This window comes from Myodes glareolus, chromosome 8 (genome assembly GCF_982192425.1).
Source record: "Myodes glareolus chromosome 8, mMyoGla1.1, whole genome shotgun sequence".
NCBI lineage: Eukaryota > Metazoa > Chordata > Mammalia > Rodentia > Cricetidae > Myodes > Myodes glareolus.
The window spans coordinates 100,815,153-100,840,452 of NC_142033.1; the positions used below are offsets into that span (position 1 = coordinate 100,815,153).

Below are 25,300 nucleotides of genomic sequence, written 5' to 3' on the forward strand. Positions count from 1 at the left end.
GGCACGTGACCATTTCAGAACAGAACCCACACTAGGGAAGGCAGAGAAGTTCAGTTTTTCCCCACAGAGGGAAGATGGCTTTGAACTTCTGATGCTCCTGTACTTGCTCATGGAATGAGGCTTGAGTTTAGGTTCCTAGACACACACAAAAGCCAGGCACAGTTGGGCCCTTCTGCAAACCCAGGACCTGCAGTGTCAAAGGTAGGGGTGCAAGGTAGAGGCCGCCCGCCCTGTCGTGGGTGCTGTAGCAGGGTGCATTGTCCTGAAGTCTGTGGGACTACACAGGCGGTGTCTGAAAGCCACTGTGTACATGTGTGCATAGAAGCCAGAGGTCAGCTTGACTGCCGTCCTTCCGGCACCATTCACCCTGTGTTTTGAGACAGGGTCTCTCATAGAACTGGGAGTTTGCTAAGTGGATTGGGTGGCTGGCAGTGAGCTCCAGCAATGCCCTGTGTCTGCCTCTCCAGAGAGGGGTTACAGATGCATGCAGCCACACCTGGGACTTGGCATGACTGCTGGTGTTTCAAACTCGGGTCCTTGTGCTTGGACTGCACACATTTACCCACAGAAACATCGCCTCAGACCAACCTTGCTCTTGAGCTATGTTTTGTTTTGTTTTGAGACAGGGTCTCTCTGTGTCGCCCTGGCTGTCCTGAAACTTTCATCTGTAGACCAGACTGGCCTTGAACTCACAGAGATTCACTTGTCTCTGCCTCCCAAGTGCTGGGATTAAAGGTGTGGGCCACCACCGCCAGGCAGCTTTTTATATTTCTAACCTTGTGGAGAATTAAAATGTTTTAATTATAGTTATTGTTCAAGAGCAGGTCCTGCTGCCTGTGACTCTGCTCACTGCCTTCCAGACAGCTGTGGTCACAGCGGGCCCCTACCTGGCAACAGACTTTTACAACTTACTTTATTATTAGTGTGTGTGCCTGTGTCACACGTGCGCCATTGCACACGTTAGATGTCACAGGACAACTTGGGGCAGTTTGTTCTATCATGTTGGTCCATCATGTTGGTCCGAGGGACTGAACTCCCTACAAGCTGTCTGGGTGGTCCATTGAAAATTCTGAGGAAAAGAGAGGAGAGAAGAGGGATGAGAGGAGAAGGGGAGAAGTTTGTGAGATCCTCACCACTGAATACCTTCCAACTTAGAAATCGTTCCGGGCTGAGACCACGCAGTCTTGAGCCAGGGACTTGGAGACATCACAGCGGACAGCGGTCTGCTCCTCTGCTCTTCTTGCCAAAGTTCATCCATTCCCCTCATTGACTCAGCAGCTGTGCAGCGTGTGACGCACGCTTCTTGTGACCTGGAAAGACTGAACCACCAATGGCTCAAGAAAAGAAGGTGGAGGACCCCGAGAGAGGCATAGATGCCACCCCAGGTCTGTGATGGCCAGGGAGCACTGGGGAGGGGATAGACGCCTCAGTCAGCAGGGCTCAACCAAGCTTGTCTGACCTGCCGGGCTAGCGCAGTCTTTCTGGTTGGGTATGAAGTAGCAAGCAATCGGCAGTTTGAAGTTTGGTCACTTGGGTCACAGGTGACACCTAGGGGCCTTTGTTACTTACGTATTATCTAGCTTCTGATGTGATGATAAGACTGGCCGAAGAGGGAGAGGGTCACCTGAGGTGGGTGACCCACAGCCCAGGCGTGCCACAGGTGCAGTCTGGACAGCTCCCCACTGAGGTTTACCAGGCTGTTCTAAATAGCGGCAGTTGACAAAACTAATCACGCAGATACTTTTTTTTCTTTCTTTTTTTCTTTTTTCCTTTTTTCCAAGACAAGGTTTCTCCATGTAGCCAACCTTGAACTCACAGAACTCCACCTGCCTCTGCCTCCTGAATGCTGAGATTAAAGGAGTGTGCCACCACTACCCTGCTCACACAAATACTTTTTTAAAAAAGGCTATATGGGGCTGAAGAGAGGGTTCGGTGGGTAAGATCCCTGGCTGCTCTTCAGAGGACTTTGGCTCCCTTCCCAGAATCTGTGTGGTAGTTCAGGATTGCCTGTAACTCTCTGACGCCCTTGCCACACCTTCATGGCCATCAGCCACAGACATACATTCAAACACAATGTTCTTAAACGTAAAATTTGAAAAAAGGTTGTGTGCGTGCATGTGTGTGCATGTGAGCAGGATCACACGTATCTCCACCATGAGGAGCTGTGATAGTGCCGGGGTGTGGGTGACAGCCCAGGAGCCATTCGTGTTAGTCACTTGTGGTCATTATGCAGGGACCTGAGCAAACCTCTGCTTACCCCTGCACCAGCCCTTCTCAGAGAATTGGGGTGAGTGGCAGCTTCTGTGACCCCTTCTCCGCCAGTCCTGATCTTGCAAGAACGCATCTCGGGGCTTGGGAGATGACTTCACAAGCATGGGGGCCTGAGTTGGACCCAGAGCCCATAGCCACATGCGGTGGCTCCCGACTGTGACCCCAGCACTGGGGAGACAGAGACTGGAGGATCCCTGGGGCTCCCTGGTTCCAGCCCAACCAGTCAGGGAGTTTGGGTTCAGTGAGAGACTCTGCCTTAAAATACAAGGTACAGAGCAACTGAGGAGGACACAGCTCTTGACCACTGGCCTACATGTGCACCTGTATACACACACACTCATTCACACAGATGTGCGCACACAGATACAGGTATCCACACGTAAGCACATACACAGATACAAACACACATGACCAGACACATGCGCATACACATACTGTCAGCTATGTAACACTATTCTTGGGGGAACCTGAACAAATACCTACTCACCCTCTTTGTGTGACCAGAGACTTTTCCCGAGGAACTGCAGCACACAGGGACACTCACCAGGTAGGGAGCCCACAGCAGACCGAGTGCAGACACCACCCAAGTCCCACTTGGTGGACCATGAGCTTTCCTGGGGTCACTGACAGGCCTGTGGGTGAGGAGACCCCAGCGTGGGTGACAGCTCACAGAACTGGGCACCTGGAGCCCACTGCACAGCCTGCAGGCCACAGCAGGCTGGAGAGCATCCTTTGCAGATGCCTCAGCTGCTCTGAGCCTCCTCCAGGCAGCTGGAAGACTCTGACAGCATCTCTCAGCCATCCTCATCACTATAGACATCTGCGAGGGTCTTAGCTAGGGTTTTGGTTGCTGGGATAAACCCCATGACTTGAAGCAACTTGGGGAGGAAGGATTTATTTCATCTTACAGCTTATAGTCTGTTTTCAGGAACACCTGCCCAGGGAGGTGCCACCCCCAATTGCCTGGGCCCTCCCCCATCAGTTATCAACCTAGAAAGTGCTACCCAGACTTGCCTACATGCCAGTCTGATGGAGGCATTTTCTCAGTCCAGAGTCCTCTTCCCAGACATGTCTAGGGTTGTGTCAGCTTAACAAAAACCAACCAACCTACAGAGGGAGGAATTGGTGAATCTAATCAGTTTCAGGGACTTCCTGGAGGTTCTGGATGGTTTACTTCCGCAGTCATGAACATTCTGGGCATGGCAGTGTGTTTTAATCTGTTCAATACACACGTCCATAAACACGCATACCTGCAGGCCACTCCCCTCCAGCTTGGAGTCCATGGCCGCGCTCTGCTGATGCTCTGTGGCCGGTGGGCCCCATCTCTGGCTGCTCTGATCCTTGGTGCATTGGTTACTTTCTGTGATGCAATGACACCACAACCAAAGGCGACTTAAGGAAGAGTTTATTTGGCTTGCAGTTCAGAGGAATAAGAGTCTATGTGGTGGGAGGCGCGGCACAAGCCGCAGGGACAGAAAGCTCGCGTCTGGAGCCACTGGCAGGAAGCAGAGAGCAAAGCAGAAGTAGCACAGGCTTTTTAATCCCAAAGTCTGCCCCAGTGACACACTTCCAGCAGCCAGGCCACACCTAGCCACTCCCCAAACAGTACCAGAAACAGGGACCAGGTATTCAAGCATATGAGCCTATGGGGGCCATTCTCAAAGTACCCAAGAAGTCAGAACCGAACCTCAGACATAACAGGAACCTGGAGGCAGCAACTGTTGCAGAGGCCACGGAGGGTGCTGCTAACTGGCTTGCCCCCCATGGCTTGCTCAGCCTGCTTTCAGGACCATCAGCCCAGGGATGGCGCCACCCACAATGGACTGTGCCTTACCCATTGATCACTAATTAAGAAAATACCCTAGAGCCAAATCTTAAGGTGGCATCTTCTCAATCAAGGCTCCCTCCTTTCTGATGGTGCTGCCTTGTGTCCAGTTGACACAAATCTAACCAGCACCCCTCTGAAGCCACAGAGAAAGAATCCAGAATCCATGCTTCATTCACTCCTGCATCCTTTGTGCTTTCAAAGTCAGCACCGTGTCCACTGTGCTACCAGCCTGGGACGGACAGCTCCCTCGGACCACAGCAGCTGCAGTTTTTCCCTTCAATTTCTTTCCAGGAGCATAGATGCCCGCAGGAGTTAGAGCTCAGCTGGGTGACTGTGCCCTGAATGCCCTCCCTTGCATTCCAGTGCGGGGGAGGGGGGAGCCTCCCCTCCATCACCAGCCTGCAGGGCAGCATCAAGTTTCCTGGCGCTCTTTTTCTCTGCACACTGCACAGGTTGAAATTCTCGCTGCCCTGCCGCTCTTTCTCACGTAGACCTTCACTGAGAGTGATCTCTCTAACCACAAGACAGAGCCAACATCATGTTTAAAGCCTCCTGCAACAAAGAAAGGAGTTCTTGCTTTAAGTTGTTCGTGTTTTGCTTGCATTCATGCCAATCACAGGTCCAAGGTCCCTGCCAGGGACAGGCTTATTTTCTGCTTCCTGGCCTCCAGGATTGTGAGCTGATGTTGTAACCCTCCCAGCCTCAGAGGTGCTGTCATAGTGAAGGAAAACACACCGAGGCGCGGTTTGAGAGTTTGAGTGAGAAGTCTCCCTCATGGTCCTGTCTGGGGCATTGTAACTCGGGTCCCCCCAGCAGGTGCTGCAGAAAGAGTGTCACAGGGGCGGCCTTTAACCCAGGAAAGCCTTGTGCTGCTCCCAGTGTGCCCTGTATTTCATTTGTATTCTAATAAATAAAGCTTGCCTGAAGATCAGAGAGAAAAACAGCACCACTAGTCAGCCTTACAGACCAGGCTCTGGCAACACACCCCTTTAATCCCAGTAGCCATACTAGTTTGCCATAGAAACCGAGCGGTGCATGCCTTTAATCCCAGTGGTGCGCGCCTTTAATCCAAGAACTAGAGAGGATTATAAAACTGAAGGATTATAAAAAGTCTCATTCTGAGATTCCTAGAGGCAGGATCGCTACTTTCAGACTAAGGTAAGAGCCAGTGACTGAATGCTTTGTTTTCTGACCTTTAGGCTGAACCCCAGTTTCTCTCTCTGAGTACTTCAGTGCCCTCCACTTCTTGCCAGAACACCTTGCAAAGTAGTTCCAACACACACAGAGCAACACACACACACGGAGCAGCCTTGCCTCAAGACCCTACACGTGCGAGGACTGGCCTAGCTGTGAATCCCTTTTTATTTTTATTTTTTAAATATAACTTTATTTTATGTGCATTGGTGTGAGAGCATCAGATCCCCTGGAACTGGACTTACAGACAGCTGTGAGCTGCCATGTGGGTGCTGGGAATTGAACCTGGGTCCTCTGGAAGACTCAGTGCTCTTAACCGCTGAGCCATCTCTCCAGCCCTGGGAATTCCTCTTTAATTAAAAAAAAAATTCACCCCTTAAATCTCCCCCCACAACACCACAATCAATCAAAATTTCAACCATGGTCCTCAATGTCGGTCACAAAGAGTCAAATGACCTCCTCACAGGGGTCACCAAAGACCATACGAAAACACAGACCTTTACATTATGATTCATTCATAAAATTACAGTTATGCAGCAGCAGCAGAAGTGACTGTGGTTGGGGTCAGCACAACAGGAGGAACGGTACTAAAGGGTCGCAGGGTTAGGAAGGTTGGGAACAGCTGGGAACTCACTGTCTTCAAACCACTGTGCACCCACATCCCATGACCCTGCTGTCTGATACAGCCATTGTCACTTCCTGCTGTTGTTTGGTTTCCTCTTTTAGAGACCATGTCTCATTTCACCCAGGCTGGTCTTGAATGCACTATGAAGCTGAGGATGACCTCAAACTCTGTGTGTGTGTATGTGTGTGTATGTGTGTGCGCGTGGAGGCCAGGAGACAAGTGTCTTCCTCGGTCACTCTCTGGTCTGTCTGTCTGTCTTCTGTCATCTATCTATTATCTATTATCTATCTGTCTGTCTGTCTATCTATCTATATCTATCTGTCTATGTCTGTTTGCCTGACTGCCTATTTGAATTACAGACACACCATACTGCTCCTGTTTTTTTGTTTTGTTTTGTTTTTTAAAACCTGGGCACATATGACCTAAATGCATGCGCACCAAGCCCTCACTGAGCGAGCCTGATTGTAGTCCCCAGTAATGAGTTGATAAACAGGAGCCACTGTGCCTGGCCTCTTTTTAAAAAATTAAATTTATTTGTCTCTTTTTAAGGGTGGGACATACATACCACTGTACTGTACCCAAGTGGAGGCCAGAGGGCCACTGGCAGGAGCCAGCTCTCTCCCTCCCCTCGTGCTTTCAGGGGCGTGAACTAGGGCAGCAGCTTGCACCTAGCCACTGAGCCTCCAGCCCCTTCCTGTTTGGGTGGAACTCCCTGTGGGGGCTGGAGGTACTGCCCAGTAGTTAAGAATGCTTGCTGTGTCCTCTGCTGGCCACAGTGGGTACTGCAGGTGTAAAGTGCTTAGCCTTCACCTCGAGTTCCAGGACAGTCAAGGCTGCACAGAGGAATCCTGTCTCAGAAAATAAAAAAAAAAGCAACAAAATAACCAAAACAAAACCCCCAAAACTGTTTTGAAAATGCCTGTGAGGGCCGAGGCTGTAGTTCGACTGTAGAGTATTGGCCCGGTGTATACAGAGCCTCTAGCTCCAACCCAGCACCACCCACACCTGTGACTCTTTTGTTTGGTTGATTTTTTGAGACAGGGTTTCCATGTATAGCCCTGGCTATACTGGAACTCACTCTGTAGACCAGGCTGGCCTCAAACTCACAAAGATTTGCCTGCCTCTGCTTCCCCAGTGCTGGGATTCAAGGCGTGTGCCACCATTGCTGGGCTAACACCTGGGGCTCTCTCTTGCAGCTCCTCTCAAGCTGTGGAGCAGTCACTGCGACGGAGAGGTGCTGCTGAGGCTCTCCCGACATGGGCCAGGCCATGAGACCCCGATGACCATTCCTGAGCTGTTTCAGGAGTCTGTTGAGCGATTTGGCGCTCACCCAGCCCTGGCCTCGAAGAACGACAAGAGGTGGGACACACTGACTTTCAGCCAGTTCTACGATGCCTGCCGCAAGGCGGCCAGATCCTTCATCAAGGTGAGCAGCCCCTTCTGTCAGCCATTCAGAAGCAGTGGTTCATAGGGTGGAGTGGCAGACTCTGGGGAACTGAGGTAGGAGGCTCCTAAGTCCCGAGCCAGCCTGAGGTACTGAAACCCTGTCTCAGAAAACAAACAAAAGGTTAAAAAGAGGTTGGGCAGAGCCTCAGTGACGGCAGGGTCTCTGGGTGTGCACAGAGCCTGGGGCTCCATCCTCAGTACCACGTAAAACCGGGTGTGGCGGTGCATACCCACCACTCTCAGGAAAGGCTGGAGGGCCAGGAGTTCAAGCTCATCCTCAGCAGCTGAGGGGCCAGGATCTAGCCTGGGCTGCGTGAGGAAACACCTGTGGGGCTGGCTTACAGTCCCAGAGGGTTAGTCCATGGTCATGACGGTGGGGGGCATGCGGAATGCTTGGTGCTGGAACCGCAGCTGACAGTTTACATGTTATGGGTAAGTGGGAGGCAGAGCACAAGACTTGACACCTCAAAGCCCACCTCCTCCGACAAGACCACACCTCCAAATCCTTTCCGAACAGTTCAGTCAACTGGGGGCCATGCATTCAAACGTGAGCCTGTAGGGGCCATTCTCAAACACCACTCCCTGACCCATTGCTTGTGGTCATAGAATGCAAAATACCTTCAGTCCAACTTCAGAAGTTCACATAGTCTGTCACAGTCTAACACTGTTTCAAAGTCCAAAGTCTCTTCTGAGACCCAGTGCAATGGATCATGTCCTTCCAGCATGCAGCGACTCATTCCAAAAGGGAGCAAAGAGCAAAAGAGGCAAGGAAACCCTGCCCCAGAAGGACGTAAATCCAGCGGTGATCTGGATTACTCCATGTCCAGTCACTCTGGTGTCAGAGAGCGGGGACGGCTCTTTGGGTCTCTACTCTTCCCAGCTTCCATGCAGTAGCACACTTCCCTCCCTTGATCTGCAGCTCTCCTGCAGTATCCCATAGTTCTGGCGTCTCCGTCACCTTGAGGTCTCCAGTACAATCCAGGCTTCTCTGTCACAGCCCCCATGTGGGGACTCTCCTGCCACATGCCTGGCCTCAGCGGCTTCTCTAACCACGGAGGGAGTCCAGAACCACATGACTGATACTGCCAAGTCCCGCTGCTTGCTTGGGATGGACCCTGGCCACCCCGGACCTACACGCCTGTGCTTTGAGTCACTGCTACCGTCCTTTGTTGCATAGACCTTCCTTTAATTCCTTTCTTAGTTGCAAGATTGACTGGGTGGGGTCTTGCTCTGTGGACGCCAATCCTTTCTTTTCCATATCAGGCTTTTCTTTAGGCTTCTCGTGCCCTTGAGCGCAGGACTTGGCCCCAACATTACCTTTCCTGATGCCGCTCAGTGCACATTTCTCTTTGCCCTGCTCACTCCTTTCGTTGTGGACTTGCTGAAATCACCAACAGCCATGTGACACAGCCATGTGACACAGTCAATATTAGGCTGTCTTGAAGTCTCCTTTGCCCACAACACTGGTTCAAATTGGTTCAGATCTCTTCACATTAGCCTTAGGCAGAAAGCAGGAACATTCTTCATCAAAATACCTTAACAATGGTCTCCGACTCTGTTGCTAACATTGTTGCCCTCTGAAGCCGCTTGAGCTAGGGCTCCACAGTCTTCCAGCAGCTGTATGCAAACCTTCACATGTGCACGCACACACATCCTCATAAATAAAACTAAGGGCATGAAGAGGGGTGGATCCTAGGTTCCAGCAGCAGCCTGGCCTCTATGGTGAGCACCAGGGAAAAGCATGGGACCTTGTCTGAAAAGACATGAGGGCCCCCGGGGACAGGGTACTCAGTGCAGTGAGCCTTACACAGAGGACACACACTGCAAGATGCCATCCCAAGGGGTTCACAGAGCACCAGATGCACATTGTCAGGAGGAGGGACGTGGGTGCTGAGGTCTGAGGAGGGATGGAGTTCATGTCAAATGGGGGCGGAGAGTCATGTGGGGACAATGGAAGGTTCCATGTGGATGCTCGGAGAGAGGTGACTTAGCTTATGGTACCCGAGTGCAGGCTGGACGGCAACTTCCTGCTCCCCGCAGGCGCTTTCCTTTTTCTTTTCACCCCACGATTGGATCTTGAGAAGCAGACATGCCCAGAAGCTGATGGTGGCTTCCTTCTGGTTTATTTCCCTCCAGCTGGGCCTGCAGCGCTTCCATGGCGTTGGCATCCTGGGTTGTAACTCCGCCGAATGGGTCATCGGCGCCCTTGGTGCTGTCTTGGCTGGGTATGTTCCCCCTTGGGGTCATGTGGATGAACCACCAGCTGCTCAGTGCTGAGTCTGGGAGTCGCACAGATACTGAGGACGAGGCCACCAAAGTTAGATGAGCTGAGGCAGCTATTCCATCACCACGGGGTACCGGAGCTTCCAACTAGTGAGGGTCACGGGCAGCTCGGGTTCTGACCCTGTGACCCCGAGCAGAAGGAGTAGCCTCTTTCTCAACCAAAAGTCACAAGGAAGGGGGTCAGAGGTGATAGAAGAAAGGATTTTTACAATTTGAGGTTCAGTCCCAGTGGCGGTACTTTCCGGGAGCTTACAGCTCAGTAACACTTTCCAACTAGAAGATCCAATTTGTGAGAACACGCAGCCAGCGCAAGAGGGCTTGCTGGCGCAGGTCTGTGGCTATGGTAACACAGCTCCCGACACAGCTGGAGTCCTGATGTTTAACCAGCTGTTGTCATAACTGCAGAGAATATGGGACACGTCAGGCAGAAGAAGCAGGCTAGGTGGCTGGTGGCTTTGAATTATTGTGAACTCCACACTCAGCACAAACCCAGATTCAGTCAGAACCTGGCAGTGGTGGCCCACGCCTTTAAACCCAGCACTTGGGAGGCAGAGGCAGGCCAATCTGTGAGTTTGAGGCCAATTTGAGTTTGGTTTTACAAGAGCTAGTTCCAGGACAGGCTCCAAAGCTACAGCGGAACCCTGTCTCAAAAAAACAACAAACAAACAAACAAAAACCCTGATTCAGATTCAGAGGTCAAGAGTAACACACCTTCCACCTGTGACCTTGGCCTCATTTTCCTTTTAAAAATAATCTCTTAAATTTAAATGTAAAGATTTGTGCACATGTGCAGGTACGTGTGTGTGTGTGTGTGTGTGTGTGTGTGTGTGTGTGTGTGTAGATGTCTACAGAGGCCAGGTGATGGGGTAAGGGGTCAGATCCCCTGGAGCTGGAGTTATAGGCCATTGTGAACCAAGTGGATGCTGGGAACTGGACTGGAGCCCCTGCAAGAGTGGCCAGCCAGCTCTCTAACCACTGAGCCATCCCCAGCCTGGGCCGAGCTCTCACTGCTGGCGACCTCCACAGAAGGCTGGTGGTTTGGGGCTCTGTGGTACAGAGAGCCTCATAAAACCCCCCAGCCACAGCAGAGGAGCCACTTTGATGGCTAACGGCCTTATGATGCCAGCATGAAAACCTGAGTTCAATTCTGAGAAGCCATAGAAAATGCTAGCACTGACTGGGAGATGCTGGCTCGGTGGAGAGAGGCACCTGCTGTCAAACCTGCTGATCTTAGCTCCATGCACTGGGTCCCCAGGGTGGCAGGGGAGAACCCGCTGCTCGGCCCCCCCCTCCACTGCTTGCTTCAGGATGAGTCACCTCATCCACACAAATATCTGTAATTTTAAAAAGAATAAATTGTAGGAAGAGCCTTGACTGCTCCTCCGGAGGACCCAGGTTCTCCCAGCACCCACACGGCAGCTCACAACCGTCTGTAACTCCAGTTCCAGGGATCTGATGAGTCTCTTTGGCTACTCTGGGTATTTTACATATGTGGGACACACAGACATGCAGACAAAACACCCACATACATAAAAAAAACACTTTTAAGAATGAATTCTTTCAGAAGCACTCAGTCTGTCCACACTTGAGTGTGTCTGCTGTCCCCAGGGGCCTCTGCGTTGGCATTTATGCCACCAACTCGGCTGAGGCCTGCCAGTACGTCATCAGGCAAGCCAGGCTGAACGTCCTGCTGGTGGAGAATGACCAGCAGCTGCAGAAGATCCTGTCGGTGAGTGGGGCTCAGGGTGGATTGCACTGTCTGAGGTGCATCCACAAAAGACCTCCAGAAAAAAATTGCTGGGGGGGGGGGTAAGGTGACTGTGGGGTGTTGATTCCCAGGCCTGTTGGTTCACCTCACTTTCCAACATCCCTCTGAAGAGTGCACTCACAGGAGGCAGACATGTCTGTCTACCAGCACTGTCCTGTAGCATTCATGTTCATACAGATGTTCCAGAAACACCTCTCATTCCTCACCTGTGCACAGGTGCCCAGCACCTGCCTGGTTTGCAGGAGGATCTGGAGGAGAGCCCAGGGGGCCAGGCGGATATGCTGTTCAGCTTGGCCATCAGGAGCTGGGGGGCTGGCTCAGTGGGGACCCGAGTCTGTCGTCACAGTGTGAGGATGTCAGACAGGACCCTTGGCCAGTCAGTAGTGAGAGACACCGCCCGAAAAGACAAGCAGAGAGTGATGGGGAAGATGCTCAACACTGTCCTCTGACGCACGGACAGACAGACACATACATAGACACAAAAGTTAAAAAACAAAGCGCAAGAGCTGCCGTGACAGTTCGCTCCATGTCTCCAGGCTCAAGTCAAACATTATCTAGAAACAACATGAGCAGGGACATGTATGTCTACCCGTGGTCTAGCTGTTGGTCATGTGTCCCCAGTGAATTCCTTCTTAGGCTGGCTGGAGTCTGTGGCCATGTGCAACAGTTCCCTTTGACTCCTGGTTGCCAGTATTGAGCTGGGTCTCCTATAGGCTAGGTTGGCCTTGAGCCCACCGTGTAACTGAAGCTAGCCTTGGCCTCCTGATCCTCCGCCTCCACCTCCTGAGTGCTGGGGTGACATGTGCTGGGTCCAGGCCCCAGGGCTTTGTGAGTGCTGGTGACTGTTCTGCCCACTGAGCACAGCCCCAGCCTCCATTTATAAAAATTACTTTCTTTTTTAAAAAAAAGATACGTTTATTTATGTATGAATGTGTCCGTATATTTGCGCGGGGCGCACGCATGCCACGGTGTGTGGAGGACAAAGGTCAGATTTGTGGGGTCGGCCCTCCTCTTTCATCATGTGCAAACGCCTTTACGAGCAGTCTGGTGTGGATCCTGCGTCCTAGTATCTGAGCCCACAGGGAACTCTTTCAGATTCCACCCGACAAGATGGAGCCCGTGAAAGCCATCGTGCAATACAAGCTTCCCTTGAAGGAAAACAGCAGGAATCTGTACTCGGTGAGTACGGGAGGGGCGGGAAGGGCGGGGCCTCTGGGAAGGGCGGGGGCCTGCGGAGCGAGGTGTGCTCTGTGGGAGGGGAGGGGCTTGCGAGAGGGCCCATGCCACTACAGCAAGAGTATCGTGAGTCTTGGATCACTTTAAAGTTTATGTTTGAAGCAAGGCTGGGGACACAGGCCTGCCATCCTAACTACTAGGAAGGTTCAGACAGGAGGATTCTAAGTTTAAGGCCTGCCAGAGCAACAACTAAAAGAAGAGGCCTGGGGCATGGCTCAGAAGTAAAATGACTACTTAGAATCCCCCCAGTGAGGGGCTGGGGGTGTGTTCAGGGGTGGAGCCCCGTCTAGAATCCTCCAGTGAGAGGATGGAGGCGTGGTCAGGGTGGAGCCCCGCCTAGAATCCCCAGTGAGGGGCTGGGAGTATAGCCTTCTGGTGTCTTCTTGCCTTGGTGTGTGATGGGAGAACCTGGGTTCAACCTTTAATGCTGAGTTTTGAAGGAAAGAAAAAACTAAGGTAACCTCCTTAGTTAGAGGTACCCCTGACCACACTTGGCACTCTTAAATTTGGGCCAGAGGACCCTTGGCAGGGATAGTCCTGGAGCCTTGCGTCTGACCTTCAACCACTAGGTGGCAGCAACGGTTGTCCCAGAGGAACAAGTCAATACATTGATTATGGCACGTTCCCTCTGGGCGGCAGTGCCCCTCACTGGTACACACACAGGGGGTGGTTTTGTTACTTAGCAATGTATTATCTACTCTAAGGTGGCTGGGTGGCCCCATGAGGTTGGAATGGAGATAGATCTAGATATGTATGTAGCTCAGGCTAGTCCTGAACTCACAGCCCAGCTGGCCTAAAACTTGACATCCTCCTGCCTCAACCTCCTGTGTGCTGGGACCATGACAAGGGTTCAAGCCTAGGTTTTAAGATTCAGTTTAAGAATACACTTTTTTAGGACCAGCGCCTCAGTCTGCTTAGCTGCCCTGGAAGATCATCTAAACCTGAAGGACACCATTGCCTTTAGTCCTTCAGCAGAGGCAGGCGGATCTCTGAGTTCAAGGCCAGCCTGGTCTGTAGAGTGAGTTCTAGGACAGCCAGGTCTACACAGAGAAGCCCTGTCTCGAAAAACAAAAGGCCAACTCCAAATGTCTTGAGCAAGGAAGGTCTTTTGCCGGTTCCTTTACCTGCAACTTAAAAGGGCTGGTTTCAGGCAGAGGGCTTCAGCCAGGGGCTTGCATCCTCTGGGGTCCTATTCTCTAGCCCCCGGGGCCCCTGCAGCCCCTGGGGATCCCACGGTTCAGACTGTGCTAGCTGCATTCCTCCTCTTCATGAGCTCTAGCCCTGGATCGATGGGATACCCCGGCTTCATTCAGTCAGGAATGACTTCCAAGGTAAGGAAGCCTGACAATGTGAGCTCAGGAAAGCCTAAGCGCTCCCTCCCAGGGTCACCGGCTCCTGCGGGAGGGGCCAGCAAGAGGGCTCAGCAGGTAAAGGGGCTTGATCCTAGGAACTCACATGGTAGAAGGAGGGATCCCCCAGACATGCACCCCAAAATAAGTAAATGTAACTTTAAAAGTTTTTGTTTCAGTGTTTTGAGGGTCAGTCTTTTGTTATTTACACCATGTTGTTCTTCAGGATAGCGTATACACCAGAGGAGCTGGGTGAAGAGACCACAGGTGCTGTCCAAAGCCAAGCACAGACAGGCAGGCAGTCACTTCTTGGGACAGCCCACAGAGAGGGCCTCGCATTCCTGTGCAGAAGATGAGGCCTGACTGAGCTGACAGGCCCTGGGGAGGGGGCTGAGTGTGAAAGTCCTGGGCATTTCTCTGCCAGCCCCTTGGAGTAAGACGGTAGGACAGGGTCTGAGCAGTAGCCATCTGGGGCCCCACCCTCCACCCTCCTTCCCGTCCACAGTGGCATGACTTCATGGAGCTGGGTAACGCCATCCCCAATGTGCAACTGGATCGCATCATCTTGAGCCAGAAGGCCAACCAGTGCGCGGTCCTCATCTATACCTCGGGCACCACAGGGAACCCCAAAGGGGTGATGCTGAGCCATGACAACGTAAGCCAGGGTTCCTTCCCCTGGAGCATGCTGTCCCCTGGGCAAACCAGAGCAGTATGGAGGTGTGTGTGGGTCTGTGTGGGTCTTCTTCCAGGGGACCTGGACAGTTGGTGGAACTGAGGACTTGAAAGTAGGCCTGGGTCCAAAAAAGGGCTGAACAATCTTGGGCAAGAAAACTGATGGTGCCATGCCTCAGTTTCCCTGTCTGTGAAATGGGAGTTGGCTTCATGGTTTCTATCAGGTGGGTGTGGTATTTTAAAAATTCATGTATGTGTGTGTGTGTGTGTGTGTGTGTGTGTAGTCTGAGTGAATGTGTGTGTGAGTGTGTGTGTGCAGGCCAGAGCCTGACTTCAGCTGTGGTCCCTCAGCTGAGCGTCCCTAAGCTGAGGTCTAGAAACCCACCTCTCTAAGGCTAACTCTATTGCTGAGCACCACCACACAGGCACCAGGTACTGGAACTCAGGGCTTTTTATGTAGGATGGGCACTTTACCCACCAAGACATTTCACCAGCCTCATTGGTTTATTGTATTTTTTAAAGATTTTATTTATTTATTATGTATACAGTATTCTGCCTGCATCTATGCCTGCAGGCCAGAAGAGGACACCAGATCTCATTACAGGACGATTGTGAGCCACCATGTAGGTGCTGAGAATTGAACTCAGGACCTCTGGAAGAGCAGCCAGTGCTCTTAACCACTGAGCCATCTCTCCAATCCATTTTATGTTTATTTTTTGAGACATGGTGCCATGTAGTCCAGGCTGGCCTCAAACTTGCTATGTAGCTGAGGATAGCCCTGAACCCCTGATTTTTCTGCCTCCACCTCCTGCGTGTTGGGATGATGGCATGCTTGTGAGAACACGTGTGTGCAGTGTCTGCCGTCATTGATGTCTTTCTCGCTTGCTCTCCTATATATTAAGTCAGGCCTCCCATCTGGACCCAGGGTCACAGGTTCAGCTCGTGTGTCTCCACCTTCCAAGTGACTGGGTTTGCGGGTGACCGCACATACACTGCACTGGACAGTTCTCTGTTAACTTGACACAGGCTGGAGCATCTGAGAGTAGGGACCTTCCAGTCAGAAAAATGCCTGGGGAAGACTGGGCTGCGGACAAGCCTGTGGGGCACTTTCTTAGTTAGCAATCTGTAGTAGATCTGGCTTTCTCTTTTGGGCCACTAATGTGATCCCAAATCACCACACAGAGATTTATTTTAAGTTGTGAATGTTTGATCTTAGCTTAGTTGTTTTTTTTTTTTTTCTGCTCTAGTTCTTTTAGTTTATATTAACCTGTTTCTCTTTTACCTACCGTTTGCCTCGGGGCTGCTTACCTTCTTTCTGTGTGTCCTGCTGGTGGGGGGGGGGGCACCTGGCTTCGGGGCCCCAGTCTCTCTCTCATTCTCTCCCCCTCCTCCTCTCATTTTTTTCCTTTTTCTGAAGCCTAGATTTCTCCTATGTATTATGCCTGCCAACCCTGCCTATCCTTTCTCTGTCTAGCTGTTGACTGTTTAGTCCTTTGTTAGACCAATCTGGTGTCTTGGGCAGGCAAGGCCAAACAGATACAACACATCTTCACAGAATCAGACACATTCTTACATTGTTAAATACAGCATAAACAAAAGTAACACATCTTCACAGAATTAGACACATTCTTATATTGTTAAACAAATACAACATAAACAGATACAACAACAACACATCTTCACAAAATTAGGCACATTCTTACATTGTTAAACAAATACAGAATAAACAAAAGTAACACATCTTTACACAGTTAAAATAATACTCAACAACAGTGATCAGTTAGGAGGGCCCAGCCCATGGTGGCTGCTGGTCCTGGTCTCTGTAAGAAAGCAGGCTGAGCAAACCATAAGAAGCAAGTGAGTAGGCAGCACTCTCCATGGCCTCTGCACCAGCTTCTGCCTCCAGGTTCCTGCCCTGTGTGAGTTCCTGTCCTGACTTCCCTCGGTGATGGTCTGTTACCTGTAAGCATGAGCCAAAGAAACCCTCTCCTCCCCACGTTGCTTTGGTCATGGTGTCTCATCAGACCACTAGTGACCGTGACATCACCCACTAGTGAGGACACCACTGCCATCACGTCTGGGTTCTGGAGACCGTGCTCCAAACTTCACTCTTTTGTGAAAAGAGCGTTAGCAGCCACGCCATCTCCCAACCCCTACAGGTTGGCATTCTAGATGAACCGACAAAGCTGTCTCCCCAGCCTCGTTCCTTCCTTCCACCTGCTGGTCTGTCGGTGTGCAGCGTGGGGAGTGTGCAGTCACTCTCCACCTTCTGAGGACTCTCACTGAACCTGCTGCTCACCTGTGGTTAGGCTGGCCAGCCACCAAGTCCCAGGGATCCCCCTGTATCCACCAGCGTGGTGACAGTAGTGTATCACAAATGTGAAAGGTGGACCAGTAGTCCGGGGAGTGGTTTCAGTGCAGTGCTCTCCCACAAGCATGAGGTCCCCAGTGCAGTCCGCGACACCCAAGTTAAAATGCAGGCGTGACAGTGAGCAGTCTGGAATCCCAATGATGGGGGTGGAGATAGGAAGATCCTGGACCTCACTGGCCAGGCAGCCTCCTCAAATTGTGGAGCCCCAGGTTCAGTGAGAGACCTTGAATCAGAAGACAAGGCAGAGCGGGCTGGAGAGATGGTGCAGTAGTTAGGGGTGGAGTTTGGAACCCAGCACCCACATAGCCCTCAGGTGTTACATGAAGCTGTCGCCTCCAGCTGGAGTGCGGCAGAGACACAAGGGTTGCAAAGCTTGATGGTTCTTTTCTAACCTGGCCACAAAGCAGGAGTAGCTGGTTTGAGAAGAGAGCCCGCCCCAGAGCAGTGCACATGCCCTTATAGGAAAGTCCATATCTTAAGAAAATGCGTGTGTGTGTGTGTGTGTGTGTGTGTGTGTGTGTGTGTACAGCTATGGGCATCTAAGTCATCATGTGGGTGTGGGAGCTGACCAGGTACTCGGCAGGAGCAGCAAGCCGCTGAGCCATCTCGCCAGCCCCAGTAAATAAAATTTCAAAACAGTAAGGTAGTAAACAGTGAGGGAAGAAAACTGATCTCCATCTCGGGCCTCCTCACATGTGCTCACACACACGCACACATGCACACATGTGCACACACACGTGCACAGTGGTCCTCAGGTAAGGCACCAGAGCTCTGGGTTATCCTGTTTTCTAGATCACGTGGACTGCGGGGGCCGCATGGCGGGAGCTGGAGCTGAGCTGTGCCTCAGGGAAGCAGGAGACGATAGTCAGCTACCTGCCCCTCAGCCACATTGCACCCCAGATGACGGACATCTGGTTGGCCATCAAGATTGGGGCGCTCATTTTCTTCGCTCAGCCGGACGCACTCAGAGTAAGGCTGGGCATGGGCCCCACCAAGTGTCTGGGGGCCGTCAGGGGAGTGGATTTCATTTGTCCACTGGACAAAGTCTAAGAAATTTTTCTCTGTCTTCATTTTTCTGCTCTGTTGCACAGCATTGAAAACAGCTGAGTAAATTCTCTTAGTTTTATCTTGATGTGCAGTGCAGTTGTGTAGACTGCACCCTAAACAAGCTCAGCTAGAGGCTGTGTGACGTTGAACGTCTGTGCTTTTAGTATTTCTTGTGTTTGCTTATTGGGTTTGTGTGCCGTGGTGTGCATATGATGGTCAGTGGACATTTGAGGGTCCGTTCTCTCTTCCACCCTGTGATTCTGGGGACAAACTCGGGTCATCAGACTTGGTGGTAAGTGCCTTTACCCTCTCAGCCATCTTGTGAGTTTTCCCTTTTAAAAATGTGTGCTTGGAGTTTGTGTGCCGTGGTGTGCATATGATGGCCAGTGGACATTTGAGGGTCCGTTCTCTCTTCCACCCTGTGATTCTGGGGACAAACTCGGGTCATCAGAATTGGTGGTAAGTGCCTTTACCCTCTCAGCCATCTTGTGAGTTTTCCCTTTTAAAAATGTGTGCTTGGAGTTTGTGTACCGTGGTGTGCATATGATGGCCAGTGGACATTTGAGGGTCCGTTCTCTCTTCCACCCTGTGATTCTGGGGACAAACTCGGGTCATCAGACTTGGTGGTAAGTGCCTTTACCCTCTCAGCCATCTTGTGAGTTTTCCCTTTTAAAAATGTGTGCTTGGAGTGTGTGTGAGTGAGCATGCTCCTGTGAATTCCCAGCCTTTAGGCTCGAGTCTGGGGAGAAGATTCTGGCCTGAGAAGCACCAGCTGCTCCTGCAGAGGACCCAGGTTCGATTCCAGCATCCACATGACGGCTCCCAACCGTCTGTAACTCCAGTTCCAGGGATTCAGTGCCCTCCATGGGGCCAGGCATGCCATGGTGCTCATACACACATGCAGGCAAAACTCATGCTTATATAAATAAAATAAATCTAAAAGCCAAAAGCCTGGCCAATGTTGCAGCTTACCCCTTTAGCAAACTTAGTTCAGAAGTGATTTCTTCTGTATTCAACTCCAGCATTCTGGAGTATACAATGTTATCATTTCTGGAATATACAATGTTACCATTTCTGGATTCATCGTCTGTTGTTTTCCTGTTGTTTTCCTGTGTGTTAGAGGAGGATTCAGCTCCTTCGCTGTCTCCACCCGCTTCCCCTTCATCCTCTGAAAATAAACTGTCCCTTGTCACAGCAACAAAGGGCTGACTACAAGACCCCGGCTTTGCTGCAGTTTTGTCAGGATTTCTCAGAGTGGTCAGTAGGTGAAATTTTCTTCCGGTCAGGGTTCCACCATGAGCTGGGCTGCTCATTGTTTGTTCTATGTTGGGATAACTGGAAGCAAGACCTGAGATGGTTTGTAACTTATTGCAGTCGGATAAAAATTGGAAGGAAGTGAGGAGCCAAGCAAGGGGGCGGGGGGGGGGGGGGCTGAGCTGTGCGGATGGACCCCTAGGGAGCGGAGTGTCAGGCTGCCCTGCATGACCACAAGGACGTGGAACCTTTGTGTCTACCTGCAAGGTGAACACTGACCACAAATTCTGCACGTATCTGTGCTTGTGGACAAGCACAGCTGCCCAGTAATGCAGTTCTGGGGGAAAGAAGATGCTGTGGGCCATGAGGGGCCAGGACAGGCTTGAGCGGTGCCCTTGGCACGCTGTCCTGCAGGCCTCTCCCTAGCCCCCTGCCTGGGCCTCTTTACCGAGGTCTTTGCTGTTGTCTTCCTAGTTTCTTGGTACCATTCCTTCACATTGCTGGAGATGACCCTCTGGTAGGCTTTTCAGAATATTTTGGGAAAGAAATGTCTGGTTCCTTTCGTTCCAGATTTTGCCAAACTTAAAGAAACTGCATAAGAAGTCTGGAGTCCGCATCACCCCTAGTTGACAACTAGTGACGAGAGAAGCCAGTTAACGCAACATGCATGTGTTCTCATGAGCTCGGGGCTACAGGTTCAAACTAGGCTGTCTCGTGCCTAAAGTGGGTTGTCATGGAGCACTTGGGGAGACCCATTCTCCTGCCTTTTCTAGTTTCTAGAAGAAAGGCTGCCTTTATTCCTCGGCTTGTGGTCTCTTCCTCCATTTTCTAAAACATGTCATTGTGTGTGTGTGTTTATGAGTGTTTACTGCATGTATATATGTGCCCCGTTGTGTACTTGGTGTCCATATTAGCTAAGAAGGCACTGGTCCCCTGGAGCTGAAGTTCCAGGTAGTTAAGAGTTTCCATGTGGGTGCTGTGAACCAAACCTGCGGGCTGTGCAGGCACATCCAGCGCTCTAAGCAGGGAGCCCGTCTCAATCTCCTCTCCCTGTCTGTAGAGTCGGGTGCTCATTATCCGCCAGGTTCACCACTAACAAGGCAGAGGAACATAGAAAAACACACATGAACTCAGCTTACGCATTCAAACACGTGAACATACCCTAAGCAGTCACAAATGTGTATGTAAACGCACTGTCTCAGTTAGACTTTCCATTGTAGTGATAAGAAGACACCTTGACCAAAAGCAAGCTGTGGAGGGAAGGGTTTTTCACACTTCCACATCGCAGGCCGTTACTGAAGGAAATCAGGACAGGATGTCACACAGGGCAGGAGCCTGGAGGAGCAGGCGCAGAGGCCAGGGAGGGTGCTGCTTACTGGCTTGCTCAGCCTGCTTTCTTATAGAACCCAGGATCAGCAGCCCAGGGATGGCACCTCCCAAGGTGCCCTGTGTCTCCCCAGTAATCACTAATTAAGGAAATGCCCCAAGCCAACCTGGTAGAGGCATTTCCTAAACTAGGAATCCTCCTCCCTAATGACTCGAGTTTGTGTCAAGTTGGCAAAACACTAACCAAAAATACATACAAACATAAGCCTAGACATACAATAAACACATAAAATAAACACATAAATGCGCATTTACAGACAGTGACAAGCACATAAGTGCAAGTGTAGAAACACAAACATGAGCATGTAAACACACAGGTGCCATACATACATGTGTAATCACACAGCACACACGTGGGCCTCAGTCCCTGCTGAGGCTCCCGCCTCCCTCCCATGTGGACCCTGGACAGGACACTGAGCCACCTGATCACCCAGAAAATCTGACTTCTCAAGATCATTTATTTAGTGTTACTTTTTGAATTTGTATTAAAGTTTAAATTTACAGTGCGTACTGGTAGGAGGTGAAGGCGTCAGGGTCAGTTCCAAGGGGCTACTCCACGGAAACAGTGAAGCATGTAGATGCGTAGACACGGAATCACATGACACATAGACACAGCTGTGTGCAGACAGACACAGCTACATGCAGACTCAGACACAGAGCCGTACGCAGACACAGAGCCACATGAGACACAGAGAAACATGCAGACACAGAGCCACACGAGACATACAGAAGAACCGTACATAGACACACACAGAGCCACATGAGACACAGAGACAGAACCATATGCATGCAGACACAGGGACACACACAGACACAGGGACACATGCAGACACAGAGCCGCACTGCCTGATGAGGACCCTAAAACCATGAGTCTGATCCCCCAGTCTCCACACAGAAGAGACAACTAATTCCTTCCAGGTTTCCCCTGATCTCCACAGGAGTGCCCTAAAGAAAGTGAAGGAAAAAGAAAAGCCCTATGTGGCCAGGAGTAATCCAGATAACCAGGGCACTGAGGTTTTCAGAATGATACCTGCTGTGATCTCATCACATGCATCCTTTCTGGTGGCATGCGTTCCCTCTCCAGGCCCCAGGGGCACTGCATACCACAAATAGTAGAGCTACAGAGACAGCTCAGCTGTGAGACCGCTTGCTGTATGACCATTAGGGCTTGCATTCAATCGCCCAACGCTCAGGTAAAAATCTGAGCGTGGCCACCTGCACACCTATAACCCTGGCACCGTGGAGTGGAGCAGGAGGTCTCTGGGAATCACTTGGCCACCCAGCCTCAGGTGCTGGGAACGAGTGGCCTCAGAACACCGGCCTTCCTGCTCTGCCCTCCATGTGTGTGACTGTGTTGATCTCGGGTGTTTTGTTTGTAGAGGGATGGGATGCAGGGGAAGTGCCCAGCATGGCGTCCTATGCAGTGAAAACACCTTTGAGTGTGTCAGGTGCTTCCACTGCCCCGAGGGGCTCGAAAGTTTCCACTTTTTGGACATCTCTATCAAGTGTGGACGCCTGCTTCTCCATTGCCTTCCAGTGCAAGTCATGTATCCATTTTTAAAGTGTCATTGCCACGCATGTCTGCAGGGGGTGAGGTGGCAGGTCACCACCTTTCATTACATCTTCCCATGGACACACTGCTGCTTGGATTTCACTTCTTACATTTCGGCTGTTTGTGCCTCTCTTTTCTTTTTCGTTCTTCTTCTCTCATACAAACAATCATCTTGGCCGCAGCCCCCCAACCCCCACGCCCCGCTCTGCGTCTCATTAGGCTGTGTTTGCTTGACACCGCTGGGAGGCTTGCTCTTCTCTGGAGGGAAATGGGGGGAAATTACTTGGATTTAATTTCTCTTCAAATTTTTTGCATCTCAAGTGTTCTCAGGTAATGAGTCCTTACCAGATGCCATGGTTGGTTGGCAATTGCCTTCTCCTGGTCATCTGCTCTCTTTTGTTCTTCCTGTCATGGTCTTTTGAAGTGGGAAGGAAGTCTGGTTTTGATGAGGTTCCGTTTGCTGATGTCCCCCATGCTCTGCTAGGACAAAGTGTCCCTGTCTTCCTCTATGTGCCCTCTGCTCTTAGCTCCTCACTTAGAGTTGATTGTCCTGTTAGGTCAGAAGTCTGCTTTTGTACATGAATATCCTTTCCCTGGTGCAGGAAGCTACTCGGGATGCATGCTGAAAGCATGTGATCATAAGTGTAAAATATTGTCTGTGAAACTGTTTGTATATTCTCTCACACATGCACACATGCACACTCATGCGCACATATGCACACTCATGCACACATTCATGCCCAGTGCACACATGTGTACACTCATGTATTTGTACACATGTGCACATGTGCAAGCATACACACGTGGGGTGGGGTGGATGAATCTGAGTCTGATTGGCTGCTGTGAAGCCGGGGGTTGTCCCCATGCTCTGGGGGAAGGGAGAGGGACATGTGTGGCTCCTGAAGGTGCCACAGGGCCTCATGCACCCTGTCCTGTGCAGGGCACCTTGCTGTACACTCTTCAGGAGGTGAAGCCCACCGTTTTCCTGGGGGTGCCTACTGTCTGGGAAAAGATGCAGGAGACCATCAAGGAAAATGTATCGAGGTCCTCGAGTCTGAGGAAGAAGGCGTTTGCATGGGCAAAGATACTTGGCTTAAAGGTCAACACCAAGCGGATGCTGGGGTAGGCGCGGTGTCCTGGAGTGGGGGAGAGGGGTCACGGAGGAGCTCTGTCACCTGAAACTGACTGTCTTTGATGATGCCATTCCCAGGAAGAGAGACATCTCCATGAACTACCGCATGGCCAAGGCCCTCGTGTTCACGAAGGTCAGGACGACCCTGGGTCTGGACAACTGCCACTCCTTCTTCAGTGGGGCTGCACCCCTTTCCCAGGAAGTCTTAGAGTTCTTCCTCAGTCTGGACATCCCTATCGGTGAGATCTACGGGATGAGCGAGAGCTCTGGACCGCACACAGCCTCCAGCAAGAGCAAATACAGAGTTCTGAGGTACCAAGGCTGCTGCAGCCCCAAGTCCCCCGTGTCATGGGATGAGACCTCTGGCGGAGACACATCCTGACCTGGATATCCTGGCAGTCCCATTCTCCAGCCCTCCCAGCCCAGGTCCTCTGGCTTATCCCACAACCTCCCAGGAGGGGCTCTTGCTGGAGAGCCACCTATCATGTTGTGTGACTTTTCCTGGGGGAGACCTGAACGACTGTGTGTTTAGCCCAGATAGAGCGCCAAAAATACCAGAGAACACTTCCTCCCAAGTACAGCATACCACGCTCCTGGGGTGGTGGCTTTCTGCTTTTGCTCGAGGTTTGCTAGCATATGGGATGCAAGCGAAGGACCAGAATAACAATAATGATAAAAATGAAGGAGGAGGAATGGCCAGAACCTGATGGTGTCCCTGAACTGTAGACACCCTCGGGTCCACTCACCTGCATATGGCTTTCTCCACCATGGCCACACACGCCATTTGACCAGGACACTAGTCGTGCTGTGGGCTGGCTGAGGCGGATGCTCCCATGTCCACCCCCAGCACTAGGAGGGCAGGCATACGGCCGCTTACAGAGCACACAGTGCATGTCTGTAAGCCAGTGAACGCAGAGTGCTGCCTCATGAGGTCGAAAGCAGCTCTCCATACATTCCTTCTCTGAGGATATTCAAGCTTGTGGTGCTTTATGCCGCCATCCTGGCCACCACAGGGCTGTTGCCCCCAGTGTTCTCATAGGGAGGTGACTTATCGCCATCCTGAGGTCTTCAGGGATTTTTTTTCTCCACATAAGTGGATGTAGAGCCGGGTAGTGGTGGTGCACACCTTTAATCCCAGCACACTCGGGAGGCAGAGGCAGGTGGATCTCTGTGAGTTCAAGGCTAGCCTGGTCTACAGGAGCTAGTTCCGGGACAGGCTCCAAAGCTACAGAGAAACCCTGTCTTGAAAAACACCAAAAAATAATAATAATAAGTGGATGTAGAAACAACTTCCAGTCCTGCGGGGCTACCAGATGCACAGAATATGGAGAACCTGACCACTGGGTCTTGAAGGGACATGAGTTTAGCTGGGACAGTGGAGAAACCTCAGGACTCTGGGCTGCTGGTGTGGGAGGACCCAGGGTCGGCAGCACTGTGTCCTTAATGCTCTCCTCCCGGCAGCTGCGGCAAGGTCTTTAATGGCTGCAGGAACATGCTGTATGAGCAGAATAGAGACGGCATGGGCGAGGTGTGCATCTGGGGCCGGCACGTCTTCATGGGCTACTTGGACAGGGAGGATGCCACGTTGGAAGTGCTGGATGATGATGGCTGGCTGCACTCTGGGGATATGGGCCGCATGGACAGCCAAGATTTCCTCTATATCACTGGCCGAATCAAAGGTATGACGCATCTTTGGAGCAAAGAGAGCGAGGTGTGCTAGGGGAACTGACAGGGAATTTTGGGTGCCCAGGCTACCAGGAGTACAGGCAGTATGGGCGATGTTGGGGTGCCTGGTACTAGGGACACCCCAGGTCATGGGGACCTGTCATACTGGGGGCAGGTTGCTCTAGACCTGAGACCTGTGTCCCGGAGTGAGACTGCAGCCC

The 25,300-nt window shown here is 51.5% G+C and overlaps 1 protein-coding gene across 7 annotated transcripts in view; it reads left to right on the forward strand.

Annotated features, from left to right (window-relative positions):
- LOC125395816 (long-chain-fatty-acid--CoA ligase ACSBG2) overlaps positions 1–25,300 on the forward strand; it is a 29,006-nt gene that overhangs the window by 273 nt on the left and 3,433 nt on the right. For 3 of the 7 annotated variants that reach the window (XR_015738621.1, XR_015738620.1, XM_087909244.1), the window contains exons 2-11: positions 1,156–1,385; positions 7,115–7,344; positions 9,501–9,589; positions 11,256–11,376; positions 12,511–12,594; positions 14,506–14,655; positions 17,836–18,012; positions 23,223–23,404; positions 23,493–23,726; positions 24,876–25,093. Coding sequence is in view for 5 of the 7 variants with exons in the window: in XM_087909244.1 (XP_087765370.1) it covers positions 1,331–1,385; positions 7,115–7,344; positions 9,501–9,589; positions 11,256–11,376; positions 12,511–12,594; positions 14,506–14,655; positions 17,836–18,012; positions 23,223–23,404; positions 23,493–23,726; positions 24,876–25,093 (1,540 nt within the window). In the remaining 2 variants the exon portion in view is untranslated. The remainder of the gene's footprint in view (positions 1–1,155; positions 1,386–7,114; positions 7,345–9,500; positions 9,590–11,255; positions 11,377–12,510; positions 12,595–14,505; positions 14,656–17,835; positions 18,013–23,222; positions 23,405–23,492; positions 23,727–24,875; positions 25,094–25,300) is intronic. The other 4 variants (XM_087909246.1, XM_087909245.1, XM_087909248.1 and 1 more) reach the window with 4 other exon arrangements.